The sequence below is a fragment of the Sprattus sprattus genome, assembly GCF_963457725.1.
Source record: "Sprattus sprattus genome assembly, chromosome: 14".
Taxonomy (NCBI): domain Eukaryota; kingdom Metazoa; phylum Chordata; class Actinopteri; order Clupeiformes; family Clupeidae; genus Sprattus; species Sprattus sprattus.
Window position 1 is genome coordinate 11,522,505 of NC_137912.1, and position 21,264 is coordinate 11,543,768.

The 21,264-nt window shown below is 42.1% G+C and overlaps 1 protein-coding gene across 1 annotated transcript in view; it reads right to left on the reverse strand.

Annotated features, from left to right (window-relative positions):
* Window positions 1-10,539: 10,539 nt before the first annotated feature.
* LOC308374885 (CD48 antigen-like) overlaps window positions 10,540-21,264 on the reverse strand; it is a gene marked incomplete at both ends in the record, with an annotated part of 39,583 nt that continues 28,858 nt past the window's right edge. The window contains 2 exons of the mRNA XM_080850846.1: window positions 10,540-10,802; window positions 11,006-11,302. Coding sequence (XP_080706972.1) covers window positions 10,540-10,802; window positions 11,006-11,302 — 560 coding nt within the window. The remainder of the gene's footprint in view (window positions 10,803-11,005; window positions 11,303-21,264) is intronic.

Consider the following 21,264-nt stretch of genomic DNA (forward strand, 5'->3'; position numbering starts at 1 on the left):
GTTATAAGACTGATTTCTATTACTGCTTGAATTGTTTGTGAGTCATAAACGTTCATCAAACTGAGCCTGAATATTCTTATACACATACACATGTACAGGCATTTTTGTCGTCTGTACAATTCCTTAAAGGGAAATTTCAGCATTTTTCAAAATGGATCCTATTTTTAGATCTTCTTGGGTGAAACTTTTAACAATCAAAATTGGTCCAGGATGGAATTGAAACGCTAAAACCGGCAATCACAAAATGGCTAAACGATGTAATCCCATTGGGAATATGTCTCTTGTTTTCGTCACTGACAGGCTCACAATGTTATTATAATTGTCTGACAACATGCAAAGGATCCATACAGATATAGACCCCTTTCAGAATGTGCAATTAGGTGAATAAAGCTTGTTGTGCTTACCAGTTACTTCAACTCTGTGGTGTTTGCTGATTAACTTTCCTCGAATAATAACTTCTGCATCATAGAATCCACTGTCATCCTTGGTCATATTTATAATGGTTACATCCCCAGTTTTTATGTCCAATTTAACCCGCCCCTTGAATTTTAAATATTCACTGATGTTCACAGCCGTATTTTCCCACTCCACCATCTTGTTGCCTTTGTGCTTCCACAGAATGTCTTCTATCTGTCCTTCAACCAGGGGCTGTAATGTGACTTTTCCATTAGTGGCAACATTGATGTTTGTTGAGGTTGTACCTGAAAAGATATTCAAAATGATTTGGGGTCAAATATGCACTTATTATGAAGCAATCGTTTCATGAGAAATTACTATTTCATGTTATTGTTAAAGCAGCACAACGGATCAATAGCTATTCGCTAAAGGTATGCTAGCAGCTAAAACTAACGAAATCTCTTGAAATGTGCTGACTTTGACATTATGACAAACTAGTAACTCAACGACTGTCCTTACACAGTCAAACATCAAGCAAGTGCAACACAAGACTAAGCAAGACGGCAAATAAGCTACTTACTAGATCGGCAGAAAGCAAACAAGTCAGGTCGGCGGGCTGCGGCAGGCAAAACTACAGAACGCAGTTATATGCCTATGGACCCTGCTATGCCAATGGCACGGACAAGAGCCTCCATATTAAAAGTCATTGTAGAGCCCCAATTTTAAGGTTAAACTGCTTATCCTAACCCTAATCCTGAAGCATAATTGTTGCATAATGGGGCTTTAAACAAAAAACGAAATACAGTTAAACAATACACAAAATTCAAGGGACATGCACAGGTGGGGGCTAAGGTTGAGATGGAGGCATAATCCATGAATACAGATTTAGATTTTTTGCTGAAATTGAGTAATCCAACAGATCTTGCACAGGGCCTCGTTTCCCGATAACGACGTATCTTAACGTTCTGAGTGGATTTTCGCGACATAGTAGACTCAGTAACACTTTCTATTTACGAGTGTTTCCCAACCATCAACTTAAAGTCAGGTGCATGAGCGCAACGTGCACCAGTTCTTAAGTATATCTTAAGAGCTGTTTACGTCAGGTTAACCTGTTTACGTTAATTGCTGTGAAATTAGCAAGCCTATGTGTGCATCGAACGTGCAATGTGCACTGAATTCGGGGCGGGGATAGTAACGCCGAACAACGCCCCTGGTTAAGGTGTCGAGGTGGTTGAAGCGTACGTCATGCGTGACTGTATGAGCTATGAAACTAGCGATTTAAAACAAGTTTCAATGAAGAACATGGTTGCAAATATATATGTATACAACTGTGTAGAGCACGAAACAAGACTGTCGTCATTTTTAAATTAAATATAAGCCAATGTTGCATCCTAAGTGTGAAGTTACTACTGGTCCTGACCACACGTAGAATTCTTCTCAACGAAAGATAAACTTAAGCTAAGTGCAGCGTCGGGAAACCGGTCTGCAACGTAGGATTCCTCTTACGAACGATTTCAAGTCCTTTTTAGGCTAAGTGCGCCTTCGGGAAACGAGGCCCAGAGCAATAATCTTGAGTACAATCAGGCTTTTTGTCAGGTCAGCGCAATTTTCTTCAAAATTCTTGTGCACGTCCCAGCAAAATACGATTTCAAGGCGTACTTCATTATCCAATGACATTTTTTTGATTTGACCAAAACACAAAGTGCAATGTGCTTCTTTAAAACCCTTAGAGGTCTTCGCTTCCTCCGGGGGAATATTGAGGTTTTTGTAAGGGTATGTTTGGATTTTGTTTTACTATATTCCTTTTACTCTCATGTTATTATTGCTAAGGTCTTCTAAAATATAATGATACGTGCCTCTTTTGCCTCATTGTTTTTAGTTAGGGGAAATATCAAGGCATGTCAGAATATCTAAAAGAGTCCAAGACTCCCAAGACACAGACTATAATTCTGTCTCTTCCCAAGTGTGTGGGTGAGGCTACGGTGGCCATCAGGTGCCATAAAAAGGTGAAAGGCCCACTCTAGTGCCAGTGTTTTGGTTTGCCCTAAACTACAGTTGAGACATGATCGCACAACATGGCGGACTTCCCCCTGTAGCTATGAAGGACTCATTCTAAGCAAACGGAAACACAACACTTTGGGCCTGATTTACTAACAAGCATGCGCCCATTTCTGGCGTAAAATAGCGGTAATAAACATAAAACGGTATTTACTAAGGGGGCGCAGCGCATATTAACGCCTGTGGGTGTGAACAGGGGAGGTTACGTGGACGTGGGTGGTAACGTAGGCGTGAAGCGCACTTTAATGGGAGGAGAGAAGGTAAGTGCGCCTAATGATGTATTGCGTTGTATTTACTAAACTGCCTGTCGAGCGCACGTCTCCAATTTGCGGGATAATTCTCCGCCTCATAAAAGCACGTCTTAACCAGGAAGCGCATTTCCATTGAGTCTGAAAACGTGATATGGCAGCAGTTATAAGAGCAAGGCGAAGAAAGACAGCGCGCGCAGAAAGAGACAGCGCACAGAAATATTTTTTTCAACTCATATAACACATTTTTAGTTAAGCGAACCACAAATCATTAGACGGTACAGGTTAACCAGCCACGCAATACTTCAATTACTGGACCAGTCCAGATCAGAGAGACATCTAACCCTCCACCCAGCGATCACATTCCATTCCATCAGTTCCACTAATTTGCAAATATTGGCCTCCGGATAATTTCAATCAGTTATAGCATCTGCAGTTGGTATATCTCAGCCTTCACTCAGCCAAATATTCACCCAGGTGCTCGACGCATTGATACGGCGCACTGGTCAATACATTTCCCCACTGCCATAGCTGAAATTAGAGACATCAAACAGGACTTTTTTTGAAATCGCAAACTTTCCGAACGTAATCGGAACCATTGATTGCACCCACGTCCATATATATTGTAGTGAACCCATGTCCCTTGTAGAAATTATTAATCTCGCCATGTACACATCTTTATTGTTATAATAAACAGTTTATGCATTAATGCCACCAATAGCATATTCTTTATAATCGTGTTCTTTTAAACATCTCGCTGTAGGTGATGGCGGGCATATAGCACCGCATACATTGAATCAGGTTCAGTGATTGAGCGAACGTGAACCAATATATCTATCTCCACTCCACATAAATACCACGGAAAATGCGCAAAAACACCGTGCGTTAATGTGTGAACGCAGATTAAGCAGCGGTCGCATGTTAGTTAATCAGGCCCTATATAGGGCGGAGTAAACACAGTTTGCCCAGCGCAGATCTGGTTTGATAAATACCACGGGAAATGCGCAAAAACACTGTGCGTTAAAGTGCGAACCCAGATTAAGCAGCGGTCGCATGTTAGTAAATCAGGCCCTTTGTAGTTACAGGTGATTATACAATAATCAAAAAAATAATAATGAATACTATATTCCTTTTTCTGCTAATAAATCACCCTAAAGCATATACTACCCTGCTTCAGCCCATGTCATATACTTTTATTTGATCTACAGTATGTTGTAAACGCTTACTTACCAGCAGGCCCATCATGTGACTTGCTCGGCCATTACTAGTTCCGTTTACGCACTACAAAACAGCTCTCCTCTCCGACACAACTGTTTAATCATAAACCTTTTCTTCATACACAATTAAAAAAATGGTTTGGTTAGGATTGAATGAAAACATCCACAAGTGATTGAAATTATTCTGGGATGTATCAGCTAAACCAGTTGGACAGGATGTAGGGTATTTTGATACATGCGAGAATCCACAAACGTTGAACCAGAATTCTCAACATTCACGAACATTAAGATACACACTCAGCTTACTAATAGCCTGTAAGATTACATTAAAATAGCAAGCATAGCACTTACCGTAAAACAGACTGAAAAAAATGCAGAAAATGGTCCTAATCTTCGGAAATCTCTCAGTCATGATTGTAGAGTGCTGCTGGATGTCAAGGTGAAAGTCCAACTAAGGACTGGCTCATTTGGCCACACCTCTGATATAAAATCAGCGCAGGTGTTTCAAAACCGTTTGGATATCAGCATGCTACATTCAAAATGTCTGTCTGAATGTCTGTTATAGACAAAGGTCGTTTGTCGATCAAATTTATAACAGCCAGATTATTCTTTCCCTGATCACTGCCACTGAGATATTTGCTGTGGACTTGAAACAGCCTACTGGGATTAGGATGGGAAGGGACACAGGAAATAGTTGTGCAATGCTTCTTTACAGTTTAGTTTTGCTGGGATTACACAAATTAATTTGTGTCTGGTTGCACCAGGCTAGAGGTAATGGGCCTTGATCCAAATAGTATTGGGAACAATAAAAGATAAATCACTTCTCTTCGTTTTCCAAAAGAAACCAGTGATACCAAATGCACCACTTTTTCTAACCTCCTAGTCAGGAGTCAAATCTTTGGACAGATTCTATAGCCTATGTTTCAAAATGAAACAATTGATGACCTGTTCACATCACTCAAATCACTGACTGGCAGTGTACATATCTGTAAAACAGAAAGGTTGATCCTCAGAAGATAGATTATGTGTTTCAGCTATTTATATTCCCTCTGTAAATTGTTGTATCAAAAAGTATAATTTAATTATATAATTTTGTAAAGTATAATTTTGGTTAAGAGAAAAATAAATCTTTGTTAAGAATGATATTTCACATATTATCTTTCATGACTGAATGACCTCTAGAAAGCACATGAAGGTCTTTTTGCCCGCATTGGATGCTTACATAACTACATACCTTACTTTAGCTTTGGTGTGAAGGTAGAACGGTAGGAACCACTTACAAAGAGAATTTCTTTCATACAAAATCATTTGAACTTGTTCTCTTTCTCAGCAGATATTCTCTTCATGCTCTCAAACTTTGTTAGGCTGCATGTCATTACCCTCTATGACTCAAAATTCATTAACATTACAGTGTCACATGTAAGATTTTACACTGTGTCCGTATTGAAACACTTCATGTCCATTGTACAGGGTGCAATTCTTTGCAACTCTTTTCAAGGAGACAATTTTCAATCATGTTATCAGTAATAGTTTCAGCATGGCAGGCCATAACATCCCAGATCCCTGCTGTCCGGTACAGATCAGTGTGTGTGTGTGTGTGTGTGTGTGTGTGTGTGTGTGTGTGTGTGTGTGTGTGTGTGTGTGGTGTTTCTAATCCACTGACATTGACTGAATCCTGCTCTTTAGAATATCAGTAACTAACTTCCTACATTGGCCAGATCAATGCCCGATGTGTTTGTAATGCACTAAAGGAAGAAGCCGATATTAAACTTATTCCACTCTTCTTTGGTTGTAGCCACTATCCCTCTTGTCTGGATGAGTTCAAGCTTGTTGTTGAATATTCCCAGTTTAAAAAAACGACAGACTTAGGAGTTAGGACACTTTACAATAAGGCTCCCTTTTGCCAGTTATAAATGTTATTAACGCATTAATAAATTATGATGTGTTTCACACTTTACAATAAGGCTCCCTTTTGCCAGTTGCCAATGGTATTAACGCATTAGTAAATGATGATGTGTTTCACACTTTACAATAAGGGATCCCTTTTTCCAGTTATAAATGTTATTAATGCATTAATAAATGATGATGTGTTTCGCACTTTACAATAAGGCTCCCTTTTGCCAGTTATAAATGTTAGTAGCTCATTAGTAAGATTAATGAGTAGTAAGCAGTAACTTGATCTTGGATGGATGGTTACTTTATTAATCCTGAGGGAAATTTTAGGACATCCAGTAGAATCCAGACACAACATCCACAAATGACATAGGAAGAACACGTTCAAAAGGAGTGGGGTATTAACCAGTACGGTAAGGGAAACACTAGAGCCCCCCCCCCCCCCCCCCCCCCCACTAGAGCCCCCCATATCCAATATATCCAAACTCCAGCTCCCTATTTGCCGTGGGTGCACAGGTCTGTGACCTTCTGACCTACGTCATCACATCACTAGCTAACCAAGAAAGCACAATTAAATATATTTTTCTTTATGTCTATATCAACTCTGGAACACTGTCAAGACAATAAGACCATTGTTGTGCTTCCCATGTAATGCAATTTTAAGGGGGGGGGGGGGCTTATTAATGACCTACAAAGGGTTTACAACCTAATTAATAACCTAATTATAAATCATTTATAAACCTTTATAAAGGGAGCCTCATGGTAAAGTGGTAACCTGAAATTATATTGCTGATTAGAAAATATTCTGTCTGTCTCCCTTTGTGCGCAACACTGTACAAGATTAAACCTGTTTCCTGGACTGTTCATATCTCAGACAGAGTCTCCAGCAAATAAACAGTATGGTATAAACATTACTATCAGGATTCATTGATGTAATGATTTAGATAAAAGTGACACTACTTTGTTATTGTTATTGTTACTAGTGCAGTTCCCGTAGGAATTATGCATTCTGTAGTGTTAGCAGACGTCGGTACAGCTGTTGGGTAGTGTAATAGCAAGAAATATTTGCACTCCACATAGGTACAGGTTACACTGAAGTATTATTGTGATGCATGTTTCCTTTTCATTAAGAAATGTTTTAATGTTGTATAGCCTTTTTGGAGATACACCAACAAAGTTTGAGATTATGTATGGATGCAGTTGAATATAGATGTCAAAGTTGATGTCTAAACTATAAACTAAATGTCATAAAGAAAGAAATAATTTTAAATGAAGTTATGGTTGAAATAGGATCACTTCTTTATTGTAAGGGTAAGTGTAGGGTAAGAATGGTCATGCAGTTGGACTCAAATGTAGGTTAATTTTAATGAATGTATGTACTGTACTGTATGTATGATCCACGTCTCATATCCACAAAAAAATGCTTTTACACACGGTCCGGCATACAAATATAGTTGACATTATGTGTGTGATTCAAAGGTATACAGAGACCATAAATGGACATGCAGTTGGACTCAAATGTAGGTTCATTTTATTGAATGTATGTACTGTACTGTACTGTGTGACTGTGTGACTTCGATGATGCTAGCTTTGACAGCCCACTCTCAGACAGATCGTAATCTAATGATGTCCTTACAATGGGAACACAGTTTAAATACTCTGACTGGAGATGGCGTTACTATCCCCCACCCGAATTCAGTGCAGGACTGGGATGACGACGTGGGCCCAACATAACTTATGGATGCAGTTGAATATAGATGTCAAAGTTGCTGTCTAAACTATAAACTAAATGTCATAAAGAAAGAAATAATTTTAAATGAAGTTATGGTTGAAATAGGATCACTTCTTTATTGTAAGGGTAAGTGTAGGGTAAGAATGGTCATGCAGTTGGACTCAAATGTAGGTTCATTTTATTGAATGTATGTAGCCTACTGTACTGTAGGCTACTGTATGACTTCGATGATGCTAGCTTTGACAGCCCATTCTCAGACAGATCGTAATCTAATTATGTCCTTACAATGGGAACACAGTTTAAATACTCTGACTGGAGATGGCGTTACTATCCCCCACCCGAATTCAGTGCAGGACTGGGAGGACAACATGACGACGTGGGCCCAACATAACTTACAGCGAGATTTGCGCGTATTTCTAGAATTAGCATATGAATTAGCATATGTGTTTTTGGTTCTTCAGGAAATGTTGTATCTTGATTATCAGTTGAAGTCTGGATAACTATCGTCTATAAGTCATCGTCTGAACAATCGCCAACCTGCATTGCCTTTACCTGACCTCCATGTGGTAATATGTTGATGATGTCATCATTCCTGATGTTTCCTGCTGATGCAGAGAGTGACGGGTCAGCTTTGATGCCGGTGCTGGAGGGTCTGGGTTGGAAGTAGTTGCTGCGTCTCGGTTGACCTCTCTGTCTGTGTCGGCAGCGGTTCTGCAGGGAAGTAGCAGCGGTGGCTGTGGGAGTAGCAGCGGTGGCTGTGGGAGTAATAGCAGCCGTGGCTGTGGGAGTAATAGCAGCGGTGGCTGTAGGAGTAATAGCAGCGGTGGCTGTAGGAGTAGTAATAGCAGCGGTGGCTGTAGGAGTAGTAATAGCAGCGGTGGCTGTGGGAGTAGCACCAGCGGTGGCTGTGGGAGTAATAGCAGCGGTGGCTGTGGGAGTAGCACCAGCGGTGGCTGTGGGAGTAGTAGTAGCAGCAGCAGGAGGAGCCGCGGGAGCTGTAGCAGTGGCATGAGGGGCCGCGGAAGCGTCACCTGTTTCACCTTCGTTGGAAACATCAGAAGTTGTTGTGCTCTTTACATCTGTGGATTCGCTGTTCATTTCTTCATGCTGTTTCATTCCATCATGAACAGCAGGTTTATCCTGATCTGAATGTATAGATTGTCCCTCTAAACTACCCCCTTCCCCTATTGTCTCTTCCTGCCCTTCATGTGTCAATATATTTGTGACATCATCATTACTGAGCCCTACAGTGGTATCCATTTTGTCATCTTTAACATCACCTGTATCTCGCTCCTGAGCGTCTGAAGACCCGTCACAGATATTTGTTGATGCTGTGTGAGTAACTTGACTGCCTGTTATAATTGATTTTCCACTTGAATTGTCTCCTTCATTCACGCTCTCCTCCATCCATTCACCTGTGCTCTGTTCATCAATTGGCTGAGCTGGGGGGAAGCTGGCTGCATCAGTGGTATCATCAGTATTTGAGCACTTCACAGATGCTGAATTACTTTTACATTCAGTCATTGCTATTTCAGCTTTAACCTCATTTGTAGGTTTGTCACCAGTAGTGTTGGAAGAACTAGCATTTGTCTTTTGTTCTTTATGAAATTCTTGATCTTGATTATCTGTTGAAGTCTGGATAATACTTGAACTATCATTCCTGATGCTTCCTGCTGATCCAGAGAGTGACGAGTCGGCGGTTTGGTTCTGTTCCTCTGTTGCTATTTTTTTCCCTTTCCCATATCCACACAACCCCACCATATTCTTGTCACCTGAAAACTCACTGGCATCACTAAAATTATAAGCGTATCCGGACTGTCTGGGTGATCCAGTTGAGGAATCTGAGACTGTCATTTTTTGATTGGCCTCTTGTTTATCAACCTGAGCTGAGGGTGAGTCTGACCTTCTCTTGGTACCACTTCCTTGGTCAAATGATTTAGTTTTGTCTTGAACGTCGCCTTCATTGGAAACATCAGAGGTTTTTGTGTTCTTCATTTCTTCATGCGGTTTCATTACACCATAAAATGGTTGTTCCTGAACTGAATTTGAAGATTGTCCATCTAAACTACCCCCTTCCCCTATTCTCTCTGTCTGCCCTTCATGTATCCGTGTATTGGTGACGTCATCATCAAGAGGGGACTTACTGTCATCACTAAATGTATGATCAGCGTCTTCAGACAGTCTGGGTGATCCAGAGGTGGGATTTGCATGATGACCAGTCTTAGCACTCTCATCAGGCTTTGGTGCAGAGTCTGATTCCTTTAAGTGGCACGGGACAGTCTTGGGAACATTACGAGTTGTTGGGCTCTTTGCAATCAATCCTTCAAAGTGTGTTACTTTCACATCAACTCTAGGTACTCCTTCAACTGAGTTTAAGGGTTGATTACAGGTATTTCGTGTAACTGCACAAGATGAACCTTGCGGTTCTCCAGAAAGCAATGGTACACTCTCTTCCTTCTTTGGGTTTCCAGTTGTCTCACGGTTGTTCTCATTTTGACTGTCTGTTATAATTGGTTTTCCACTTAAATTGTCTCCTACATACACAATCTCCTCCAGCCTTTCATGTGATTGTGTATCTGTGGCACGAGTGCCGGCATGATGATCAGGATCAGTGAGTTTCTGCCCTGTTATTCAGAGATATATACATTACTTCGATTTGCATTTAGACTAATCTTCAGTCTACATATTTAATCACATATACTGTAATAGTTTGTATTTGAAGAGAGTTACCTCTGGATTTGATCTTGTAGCAGTAAAAGACCAACCCAGCAGCACCAATACAAATGACTCCAATGACTCCAATAACAGCAGACACTACACGTAGTATGAGCTGATGATCTCCTGCGTCTACAACAGAATGAGTTATTGTTAAATCTGCTGTGAATGGTGAGGTGTTTTTGTTTAAAGTTCCATCTAGTCCTGTAACCTGCAATAGCCTGTACAATGCTGAACTAACAGCAATACCATCATGCTTTCATAATAGAATTGAAGATAGTTATATCATGAAATGGAAATAATCACCTGAGGTAAAGCAGTCACTGGCATGGTAGGTCACACTGCTGTCACTAACTGTGTTGTTCACCACGCAGGTGTAGACTGAGTCCTGGTTCTCCTTACTGATCTGTGGTCCAGTCTGACCCCTCATCTCTGCAGTCTGCAGTCCAGGCCCAGACCAGCTGTAGTCCAGAGAGTCACCCTCTGCCTCACAGTGCAGTGTTGCATTGCTTAGGCAGGTGACCTTTGCTTCAGTAACAGGATCTACAACAAACAGATAAAATGTTGCAAAAGTATTATAAGACATTATGAGGGAGGAGAGTAATAATAATGGTAATATAAGTGTCTGACAACATGGAAAGGACCCTACAGATATAGACCTTTGACCTCACTTACTGTAAAGAGACTGTAGAGAATGACTGGTTCCCTTTCAGAATGTGCCATTAATTGAATAAAGTTACGCTTACCAGTTACTTCAACTCTGTGCTTTCTGATGATTAACTTTCCTTGTATTATCAGTACTGCGTCATACAACCCACTGTCATCTTTGGTCAGATGTTTAATGGTTACATTCCCAGTTTTTACGTCCAACTTAATCCGCCCCTTGAATTTTAAATATTCACTGACGTTTCCAGCCTTATTGTCCCACTCCACCATCTTGTTTCCATTGTGCCTCCACAGAATGTCTTCTAGCTCTCCTTCAACCAGGGGCTGTAATGTAACTTTTCCATTAGTGGCAACATTGATGGTATTTGAGGATGCACCTGAAAAGAACGATATTAGAAACCATTGGGGTCAAATATGCACTTACTATGAAGCCAATGTTTAAAGAGAAATGTCGTGTTATTGTTGGACAAACAAAGAAGATACAAGCAAAAACAAGCAGTCGAATATCATTAGTCAAGGAGATTTTCTAGGTTTGACCAAGACACAACTTGCAAAAAACATGATTGAGAGTGCGCTTAGTGGCAAGTTTTTGATTGACCTGTGGTATTTTTGACTTGATGAGATGCAGCTGTATTTTTGGCAGGGACGGGCACAGGAGTGGGCTAAGGTTGCTCGGGCAATTGCCCGTTTGCCCTCTTCGACTGAAGTTGCCCCTCCGAAGGAAATATATTTGCGATCAGGGGACGGGGGCTTGGCAGCGGCGGTTAGTGAGAGTTTGTCAAAATTTGCGATCAGGGAACGGGGGCTTGGCAGCGGCGGTGAAAAAAAAAATAATGTGTTGCCCTTTCAAAATTCCTGTGCACGTCCCTGATTTTTGGCATATGTGGTAAATCAGTTTTCCTTTTTTTGGAGATGGACAGCACAGAGCCTAGGAGGTATACGGTATAATACAATCACTCAGTATAAATTTAAATACAAAAATGACCATATTAGATTAATTGCTTTGACTGTGCAGGCTACTCCGTTATTGAAAGGGTTAGCATTAAGCCAATGGAACTTCTTTAAAGACACAGACTACAAATTCCAGGCGTATATCATATCCAATGACATTTTTGTAAGTTTGACCAAAACACAATGTGCTTCTTTTAAGACACAGGCTGTGATTTTCTCCCTTCCCAAGAGTGCAGGAGAGGCTATGGTGGCCATCAGGTGCCATACAAAGGTGAAAGGCCCTCTCTAGTGCCAGTGTTTTGGTTTGCCTGTTCTGGGCTACAGTTGAAAAATTTTGGCGCAACATGATGGACTTGCTCCCTAGATACTAAGCGCTCATTGTATGCTATCGGAAACACAGCGTTTTGTAGTTAAAGGCGATTATACAATAATGAAAACATAATTATGAACACTCCTTACTCTTTTTCTGCTAATATATCAGCCTAAACCTTATATACTGCACTGCTTCAGCCCATGTCGCATACCTTTTATGTGACCCACAGTATGTTATATAGGCTTATTAACCAGCATGCCCGTCATGTGTCTTGCTCGGCCCGGGGACAAAGCACCCAATGCTTGTAGCTTTGGGAAAACACACAGACTTAAGCTCGTGCACTACAAAAAAGCTCTCCTCTGCGACATAACTATTTTATCATAGACCTTTTCTTGATACAAATTTTGCACAATAAATCTGAAAGCGGTTTTGTGAGGATTGAACGAGAACATCCACAATTGATTGAAATTATTCTGGGAGCCAGTTCGACAGGATCTAGGGCGTTTTGTCAAATGCGAGTCCACGAACGTCAAATCATTTTTTTCAACATTCATGAGTGTTAGGCTTAGCACTAAGCTTACTAATAGCCTGTAAGATTATATTTTGTAAACATATCAAGTGTAATGCTTACCGTAAAACAGACACCAAATAATGCAGAAAATAATCCTCATCTTCGGAAATCCTTCAGTCATGATCGTGACAGTGACAGTGCTCCTGGCTGTCAAGGTGAAAGTCCAACTAAGGACCGGAACATTTGGCCACACCTCAGACAAGATAAGGTGTTCCAACAGGTGTAGTTGTTTTCAAAACCGCTTGGATATTTCACAACACCCAGTACTAGGGGAGACAGGGTAAGGGGTCAGTTGAAACATCCGATTAAACTCACAGACAACACCTGTAATGGCATCAGCTTGCTAAGTTCAAAATGTCAGTCTCAATATCTGTTTCAGACAAAAGTCCTAATGGCTGTCAAGGTGAAAGTCCAACTACTGGCTCATTTGGCCACACCTCTGAGATAACATAAGCGTAGTGGGTTTTTTTTTAAACCGCTTGGATTTGTCACAACTCCCAGTATTAGGGGAGACCGGGTAAGAGGCCAGTTGTAACATTCGATGACACTCACAGACAACACCTGACTTCTCTTCGTTTTCCACAACAAACCCGTGATAAAATGGGTCCAAATGCACCATCTTTTCTTACCTTCTAGGGAGGAGTCATATTGTTGGAGTCAGATTCTTTAGCCTATGTTTCAATATGAAACAACTTGAAAGTCAGGGCGGAGTCAGGGATTGAACATTCGTGGTCTTTTAATTTCCAAAATCAAGAACACATCCAAAAGCACAGAAAAACGTGCAAAAACAGAAGACATCTCAAGCGGGGAAAACAGGGCAGATAATCACAGGGAATTTGTATCAAAAATACAAGTACAAAAATGGCTCAAGCGGCTTACAGTGCTCAAGCAAAGAGAAAACCAAGAATGTCCACAAAAAAAAAGACAAAAGGTACCTCCAGCAGGGGGTACAACTAGCACAAAGAACACAAAGCCTCAGTGATGAGTTTGCCAGAAGGCCGGTATAAATACTTATGCTGGGTAATGAGTCATATGACCATCTGGTGAACAGTTTAGTATAGATATTGGCAAAACAAACAAAGGCTGGAAGTAAACACAAAAGGTGTGAGGTCACAACTGAGGAAACAAAAACAAAAACACAGAAAAAAATGTTATAGAAAACTGGCTGTGAGTCCTCTAGAGCAGTGGTCCCCAACCACCGGGCCGCGGCCCGGTACCGGTCCGTGAGGCATTTGTTACCGGGCCGCACAGAAAGAATAAATAATTTATATCAATTCCGCTGTATTAATTATTAGCGTCTGAAAGGTGTTTTATTTTTAAAAACGACCGGATTTTCCCGGACGTCACATTCGCCTGTGCCTTTTGTCACGTCAAGACGCTTGTCTCGTTCAAGTGATACGTCACTCAAAAAATAAGCCCACAATCTAGCGAAAATTAAAGTAAAAAAAAAAAAAAAACATCTTTGGAGAGCTTCTTTGCAAAGGTGAAAAGGCCAACTAAGGAGCCAGAAGAGGAGCATACTACCTCAAAAAAAGAAAGCTTCTTTCAACAGACAATACCAGGAGTCATACTTAAAATACGGGTTTATCGCAACAGGTGATTCTCACGCACCAATAATCGCTCTGTTTAATATGTGGCGACAAGCTAGCACCTATGAAGCCTTTAAAACTGCTTCGGCACATGGAGACCAAGCACTGAATCAGAGTTTTGGTGAGTTGTATTTTTCATGCACTTAACGTTCGTAATACAATGGCATTGGCAGCAAATTAACTCCACCTAACGTTAATGTTAGCTTTTGTGTATGAGCAGACCGGGGATCATTCTATCAAATGTGCGCTTGCCTCACGGGTGCAATTGAATGATTCACATCAATATGAATGGATGACGTGTAAAATGACACCTTGAAGCCGGTCCGTGAAAAAAAAATCCCTACATTAAACCGGTCCGTGGTGCAAAAAAGGTTGGGGACCCCTGCTCTAGAGGGCAAAAAATTGTCCAAACTTGTGGCAATGAAATTACCAGTTTATCACTCAAGTCACTGACTGACCATTAGATTATGCGTTTCATCTATTCCCGATGTAAATTTGCCACTTTGCCAGCTGTAGGCTGCCCGAGTTTAACAAAGCAACAATGCAGAAACTGGAACGATTGGCAATGCATCAGAAAGAAAAAAGTGTTTGACTAAAGCAAGTTGAAATTGCTCTTTGAACTCAGATTATATTCATGCTATAGCCCTGTTTCCGGTGCCCGTCCTGGAGCCTAGTTAAGAGTAATATTTCACACAGGATCTTTCATGACCGAGTTACCTATTATAAGCACATGAAGGTATTTTTGTCCCCCTCGAATGCTTACTATACTACAAACCTTACTTTAGCTGCGGTAAAGGAAAAGAAGTAGGAACCACTTACAAAGAGAATTTCTTTAATTTTCTTGTGTCTCGATGATACAGAATTAATTTCAGGTCTGTCTCTAGCAGGCTCTTCTCCTCACCCAGGTTAGTTCAGCCCTAGTTTGGATTACTCCCATTTTAAAATGAGGAACGACATCATAGACCCAGCCAAGCAGACAGACACAGGTTAGTTTTGCATGCAGTGTGTGGGCAGTATATGAGCCCATAGATGTAGATTAGCGTTGGCGTAAAAACTCTCCTTTTTCTGCTGAAGCTGTTTGGTTAAAGGAGACACTCCCTGTGGGTGTGACGTGCTCAGGTGAAATCATTGATGGCAGGTGTTACCAGTTCAACCCAACCACTATGACCTTCAGTGAGGCAGAGGTGAGAGCCACTTCTAAAACTTTCTCTCTCTGTCGCACATACACACACACACATGTTGTCTCAGTCTTTCTGTCAGGACGTCTATAATGATAGCCATATTGCTACAGTGACCACTGCCGACCTAAACACACGCATCGTCTCCATGGCTATGATAGCCAGTAACAGCCCTGCCCTAACCTGGCTGGGAGGAGTCAAAAATGAATACCCCACCTCCTGCTCCTGCTCATCTATCAATCAAAGAAACAGCTGTGTAACAATATCAGCAACTGAATTCCATGATATGAGCCTACTGGCATGATTTGGTCAGTTTGGGTACTGTCAACAGAAGTGTTTTTTAGGGTCAACATTCAAAGACACATATCTTTCCCCCCTTTTGTGTGTGTGTGTGTGTGTGTGTGTGTGTGTGTGTGTGTGTGTGTTTGTGTGTGTGTGTGTGTGTGTGTGTGTGTGTGTGTGTGTGTGTTTAGCAGTATGAGTGGCTAGACGGCTCCTCTTGGGGTTACACTGACTGGATGCCTGGCCATCCCAATCTGCAGAGAGGCAGGGTCACATGTGTGGAGACGTTCAGAATGGGTGAGATATCAGCACTCTTCACCTTTCTATTCATGAACAAAAGCTCATGTACCAGCATACAGAGACCAGCATGTAGAGTTAGGGTTGGAGCATGTATATGTGGTAGAACCGCAGACCTCACATTAAACTATGACAAGAAGACCATCTGTAATCAGTGGTGTAGTCCAGGGTATTCGCAGGTCAGAGGAGGTTCTTCCATTGAGGAAACGGAGGAAGAACCTCCCAAAACTTTTTGAGAAATGTATTTTTGTAATTGAACTGACTAAACTCCTTTAAAAATGCAGTTTGATATCAGTATTTAATACTATGCATATTATAATTTGTCTCCGTAAGTTAAAATAACATTAGCACCCCCTATCGTAACAAGAAATTACTGCACAGAGGACGTCCTCCCTTTGGCTCCCATTGAGATCAATGTAATCTGTCCCTGATACTGGCGGTTCGTGACATTGCCCAGGGGAGGAAAGACATCCCTAGCGTCTGAGTCTGCGCCAACATCGCTTAACCAATAAACAACGGATTTGGCGTTGGAGGGAGGGGATTAGACATTAATACCATTCTGCAGAAGGTTATCGATAACATGTCAAAGATTGTTGTAGAAAGATGGCAAATAAAGAGGATGTGCAATGGAAAACGAAGATATTGTTCATGTTTTATTGAACAAACCGTTTCATTCATTGAGCTACAGAGAGAAGGTTAGTATCAAAACAACAGGGAAACCTGTTCCAAAAATCCAAGTCCCTAAACCCATTGGTAAAACCATTCGACTGTACTGTTTTGTTTTTAAATCGTTCATACGCCTATTGTTAGTCTGACTGTTCACGTTCAGCTGAAATTCTGAATGGAAATTGTTAATGAATGTTTCAGAACGCGATGTGTTTCGTATCTATTCTAATTAGCCTACACATTGACCAACATTCTGAAACATCCATTAACATCCACATTTGCCACAAACAATGTTAGGCTAATATAACAGCCCATGTTAATAGTTCTGAAATAATGTTCTCTTACTTGTTGCCTTTGTAACTTGTTGTTTAATATTGTGGAAAGGATGATAGTGAATGATGCAGAGCATTTTAAATGGCATCACTTTTGGTCTTGTGTCTTAATTTTTCTTAAAACAATTGCAGCTGAAAATAAAATGAGTCAAATAATAACCAATAGCTTTAGTAATTGAGGGGGGAAATAGGCCAAATTGTAGGCCCAAAATTTAGAATGTAGTTTTTCAAATCAAGAGTAGGCCTGATTTGACTAATTGGCTTTGCATCCTTTCCTTCTGGCCTTGTCTAGTCCAAAGACATGCTGCCCACCAGCTTTTTAAGTACAATGGTGCCACACTGGTGGCTTTGTATCAATTGTATCCCTGCCTGCTATTTTGTAGTACTGTAGTCCACAAAAACACCCTGAAACAACTTGTATCTCACATACTTATGCCACCAACGGAATAAGCAGGCCAATGGCAACCCGGCGCACAGTCCTTCCTCCCTCACTTTAAAAACCACCAGCCGCCACTGACGCAGGTATACGGAGTATACCCACTTATTTTTCAGTCAGCATTGCGTTTACCCACTTCTCAAAACATGGTTTTTATCCTGTGCTGTATGGGCTGCTTAAAAATTGCCAAATTAAGAGTATACCCACTTCCCCAGGGACCACTACACCACCGCCTGTAAAACTCTTTTAAACATTCTCTCTTCACCTCTCTCTCTCTCAGAGATGAGCTGGTGGACATATGTGGACTGCAATCTGAAGAGAGCTTCCATCTGCTCTTTCCTCATGGCAGCATGAGGGGCCACCCAGCATCTCAATGCTTTGGATTCATTGATGTCATGATTTGGATAAAAGTGATACTACTCTGTAATTCAAAATAAAAACTTGGTGACATGAAAGACCCCATAATTGAGACTAAGTAAAGCAAGGCATGTTCATTCATATTAATTCAAAATGACAATTCAGAGCATTACAGATCAGAAGTTAAATAAATAGAGGAAAAAGAGGAAGAAGTTAAATTGATGGTACATACAAGACTTTCAAAAGGAAGAATGCTTTAAATGTAAAAGAAATCTGAACATGCATAAAAACCTTACATTACAAAAATAGTAAAAACATACAAATTGAAAAGGGGAGTGCATCAAAAAGATTTGGATGACATTATTATTATTTTTAAACAAAGGTATTATAGCCAATAACATCAACTGTTGTATAACTAATTATATGATTTATGATAGAAAATATGGCCACCTGCTGTCACATCATTGATACTGGCACTCCAAGTGCAGTAGCATTTCTTTGTGACTGATGGAGATGCTTGGTAAGATGGACTTCTTTAGTGTTCATCTAGCAATGCTACCAAACATATGCAGGTTTTTAGGGACACATATCACACATGCTGTATGTCATTAAATGAAAGAGGTGTTTGTGGAGCACATAGTTAAATCAGAATATCTTCAAAGCAGCACGTCCACATGCCTCACATTACAGTGACAGAATGCAAGAACTTTCTCAAATCAATCCAGCAGTGCTCATCTCTTTAGATATTTACACGCCAAACTATTTTCTCAAATATACTTTGTCTTAAACAAACCAAGAGGATAACAATAATATCTACTCCAAACAATATCTGCAAGTAGGCAAGTAGATTACCGGTATCTACTGTCCAAAAGGGTCTTTTAGCCTTGTTTCTGTGAGTCATAAAGAATCAGTCCAGTTCTTCTGTAAAGAACATGAAGAAGTGTTTGGCTAGTTAAGAACATACAGAGATGTCTATGTGCATGTTTTGTCATTTGTTTTGACTCAGAGGATTTATCTGTGGATTCTTCAGGTGTCCCATGCCTCATCAAGATGAATATTCGACTGCTGTCACGCTATTTTAATGCTGATACAAATGAAAATAGCCAGAGAACGTTTTACAGAGAAATACACAAAAAAATGTCTGAGGGGAATTGCGAGGTGTCTGAGCCAGCTATACAATGATAGCATGCTACTGGCAATTGTGCTGGCATTTCAGGTTGATCCAGAGGGGGATTTGATGATTTTGTTTCACTGTCCCTGTGTTTGTTTCACAAGTGCCCTCCACACTGTCATGTGGAAAGGAGGGGACCTACTGGATCAGCACTCTCATCAGGCTTTGGTGCAGAGTCTGATTCCTTAAAGGGGCCCGGCCCATTCATGTGAACATTACAAGTTGGAACAGCGTCAGGGACGGCTGCAGCGTCAGGGGCGGTGTCTGGGCTGGCTATGGCGTCAGGGACGGGTTCGGTATCAGGGTCGACTGACCCATCAAGGTCATGGCCGGCTGCGCCCTCAGGGGCAACTGCAGCATCAAGTGCGGATGCGTTGTCTGGGCCGGCTGGGGCATCAGGGGCGGCTGGGGCATTAGGGTCGGCTGTGGCGTCAGGGGCAGATGATGTCTCACGGCGCGCTGCGCCATCAGGTGCAACTGCAGCATCAGGGGCGGATGCAGCGCCAGGGCCGGATGCAGCGTCAGGGGGGGCTGCGGTGTCAGGGGCAACTGCCCCATCAGGGTCACGGCCAGCTGCGTGGTCAGGGGCAACAGCAGCATAAGGTGTAGATGCAGCATCAGGCCCTGGTGTGGCATCACGGACTGGTGTGGCAAGAGGGGCGGCTGCAGTGTCAGGGCTGGCTGTGGTGTCAGGGCCATAAAGGGGAGACTCACTGTCATCACTAACAAGTTGTTGGAATGGCGTCAGGGCCGGGTGCGGCATCAGGGGCGACTGTGGCATCAGGGGTGGAGGCGGCGTCAAGGGCAACTGCGGCTTCGGGGGCGGCTGCGGCTTCAGGGCCGGCTGAGGTGTTAGGGGCGGCTGCCGTGTCTGGGCCGGTTGCGCCATGAAGGGCAACTGCGGCTTCGGGGGCCGCTGCGGCTTCAGGGCTGGCTGCGGCGTCAGAGCCGGCTGCTCCGTCAGTGCCGGTTTGCGGTCAGGGGCAACTGCAGCATAAGGGGTAGATGCAGCATCAGGGCTGGGTGCAGCATCAGGGGCAACTGCGGCGTCAGGGGAGGCTGCGTCATCAGAGCCGGCTGTGCCCTCAGGGCTGGCTGTGCCCTCAGGGCTGGCTGTGGCGTCAGGGCTGGCTGTGCCCTCAGGGCTGGCTGTGGCGTCAGGGCTGGCTGTGGCGTCAGGGCTGGCTGTGGCGTCAGGCCCGTAAAGGGGAGATTTATTTTCATCAGTAAATGTATGATCAGCGTCTCCAGACAGTCTGGGCGATCCAGAGGAGGGATCTGCATGATGATCAGGATCAGCACTCTTATCAGGCTTCGGTGCAGAGTATGATTCCTTAAAGGAGCCCGGGACATTCATAGGAACATAACATGTTGTTGGGCTCCTAGCAGCCATTCCTTCAAATTGTTTTACCCTGCCTTGAACTTGACCTGTAGGTTCACCTTCAACTGAGTTAAAGGATTGATCCAAGGTATTTTGTGTTACTGCAAAAGATGAAGTTTTTCCAGGGAGCAGTACTACAGTCTCTTCCTTCTTTGGGTTGGGTATAATCTTTCCAGTTGTGTCGCATTCGTTCTCATTTCCAGTGTGTTCCTGACCTGTTATTCAGATATAAATATATAACTTTGATGCATTTATAGGAATATTCATTCTACATATGAAATCACATATATAGTTTGTATTTGTAGAGAATTACCTCTTGATTTCTTCTTATAGCAATAACAGCCCAACCCAGCAGCAGCAGCACAAATGACTCCAATAACAGCACACACTACACCTAGGACTACACCTAGCTGATCTCCTGCATTTACAACAGAATGACTGTTATTGTTATATTTGCTGTGAATGGTGAGGTGTTTTTGTTTAAAGTTCCACGTGGCCATTTAGCATGAAATGGAAATAATCACCTGAGGTAAAGCAGTCACTGGCATGGTAGGTCACACTGCTGTCACTAACTGTGTTGTTCACCACACAGGTGTAGACTGAGTCTTGGTTCTCCTTACTGATCTGTGGTCCAGTCTGACCCCTCATCTCTCCAGTCTGCAGTCCAGGTCCAGGCCCAGACCAACTGTAGTCCAGAAAGTCACCCTCTGCCTCACAGTGTAGTGTTGCATTGCTTAGGCAGGTGACATTTGCTTTAGTGACAGAGTCTACAACAAACACATAAAATGTTACAAAAGTATTATAAAACAGGGAGG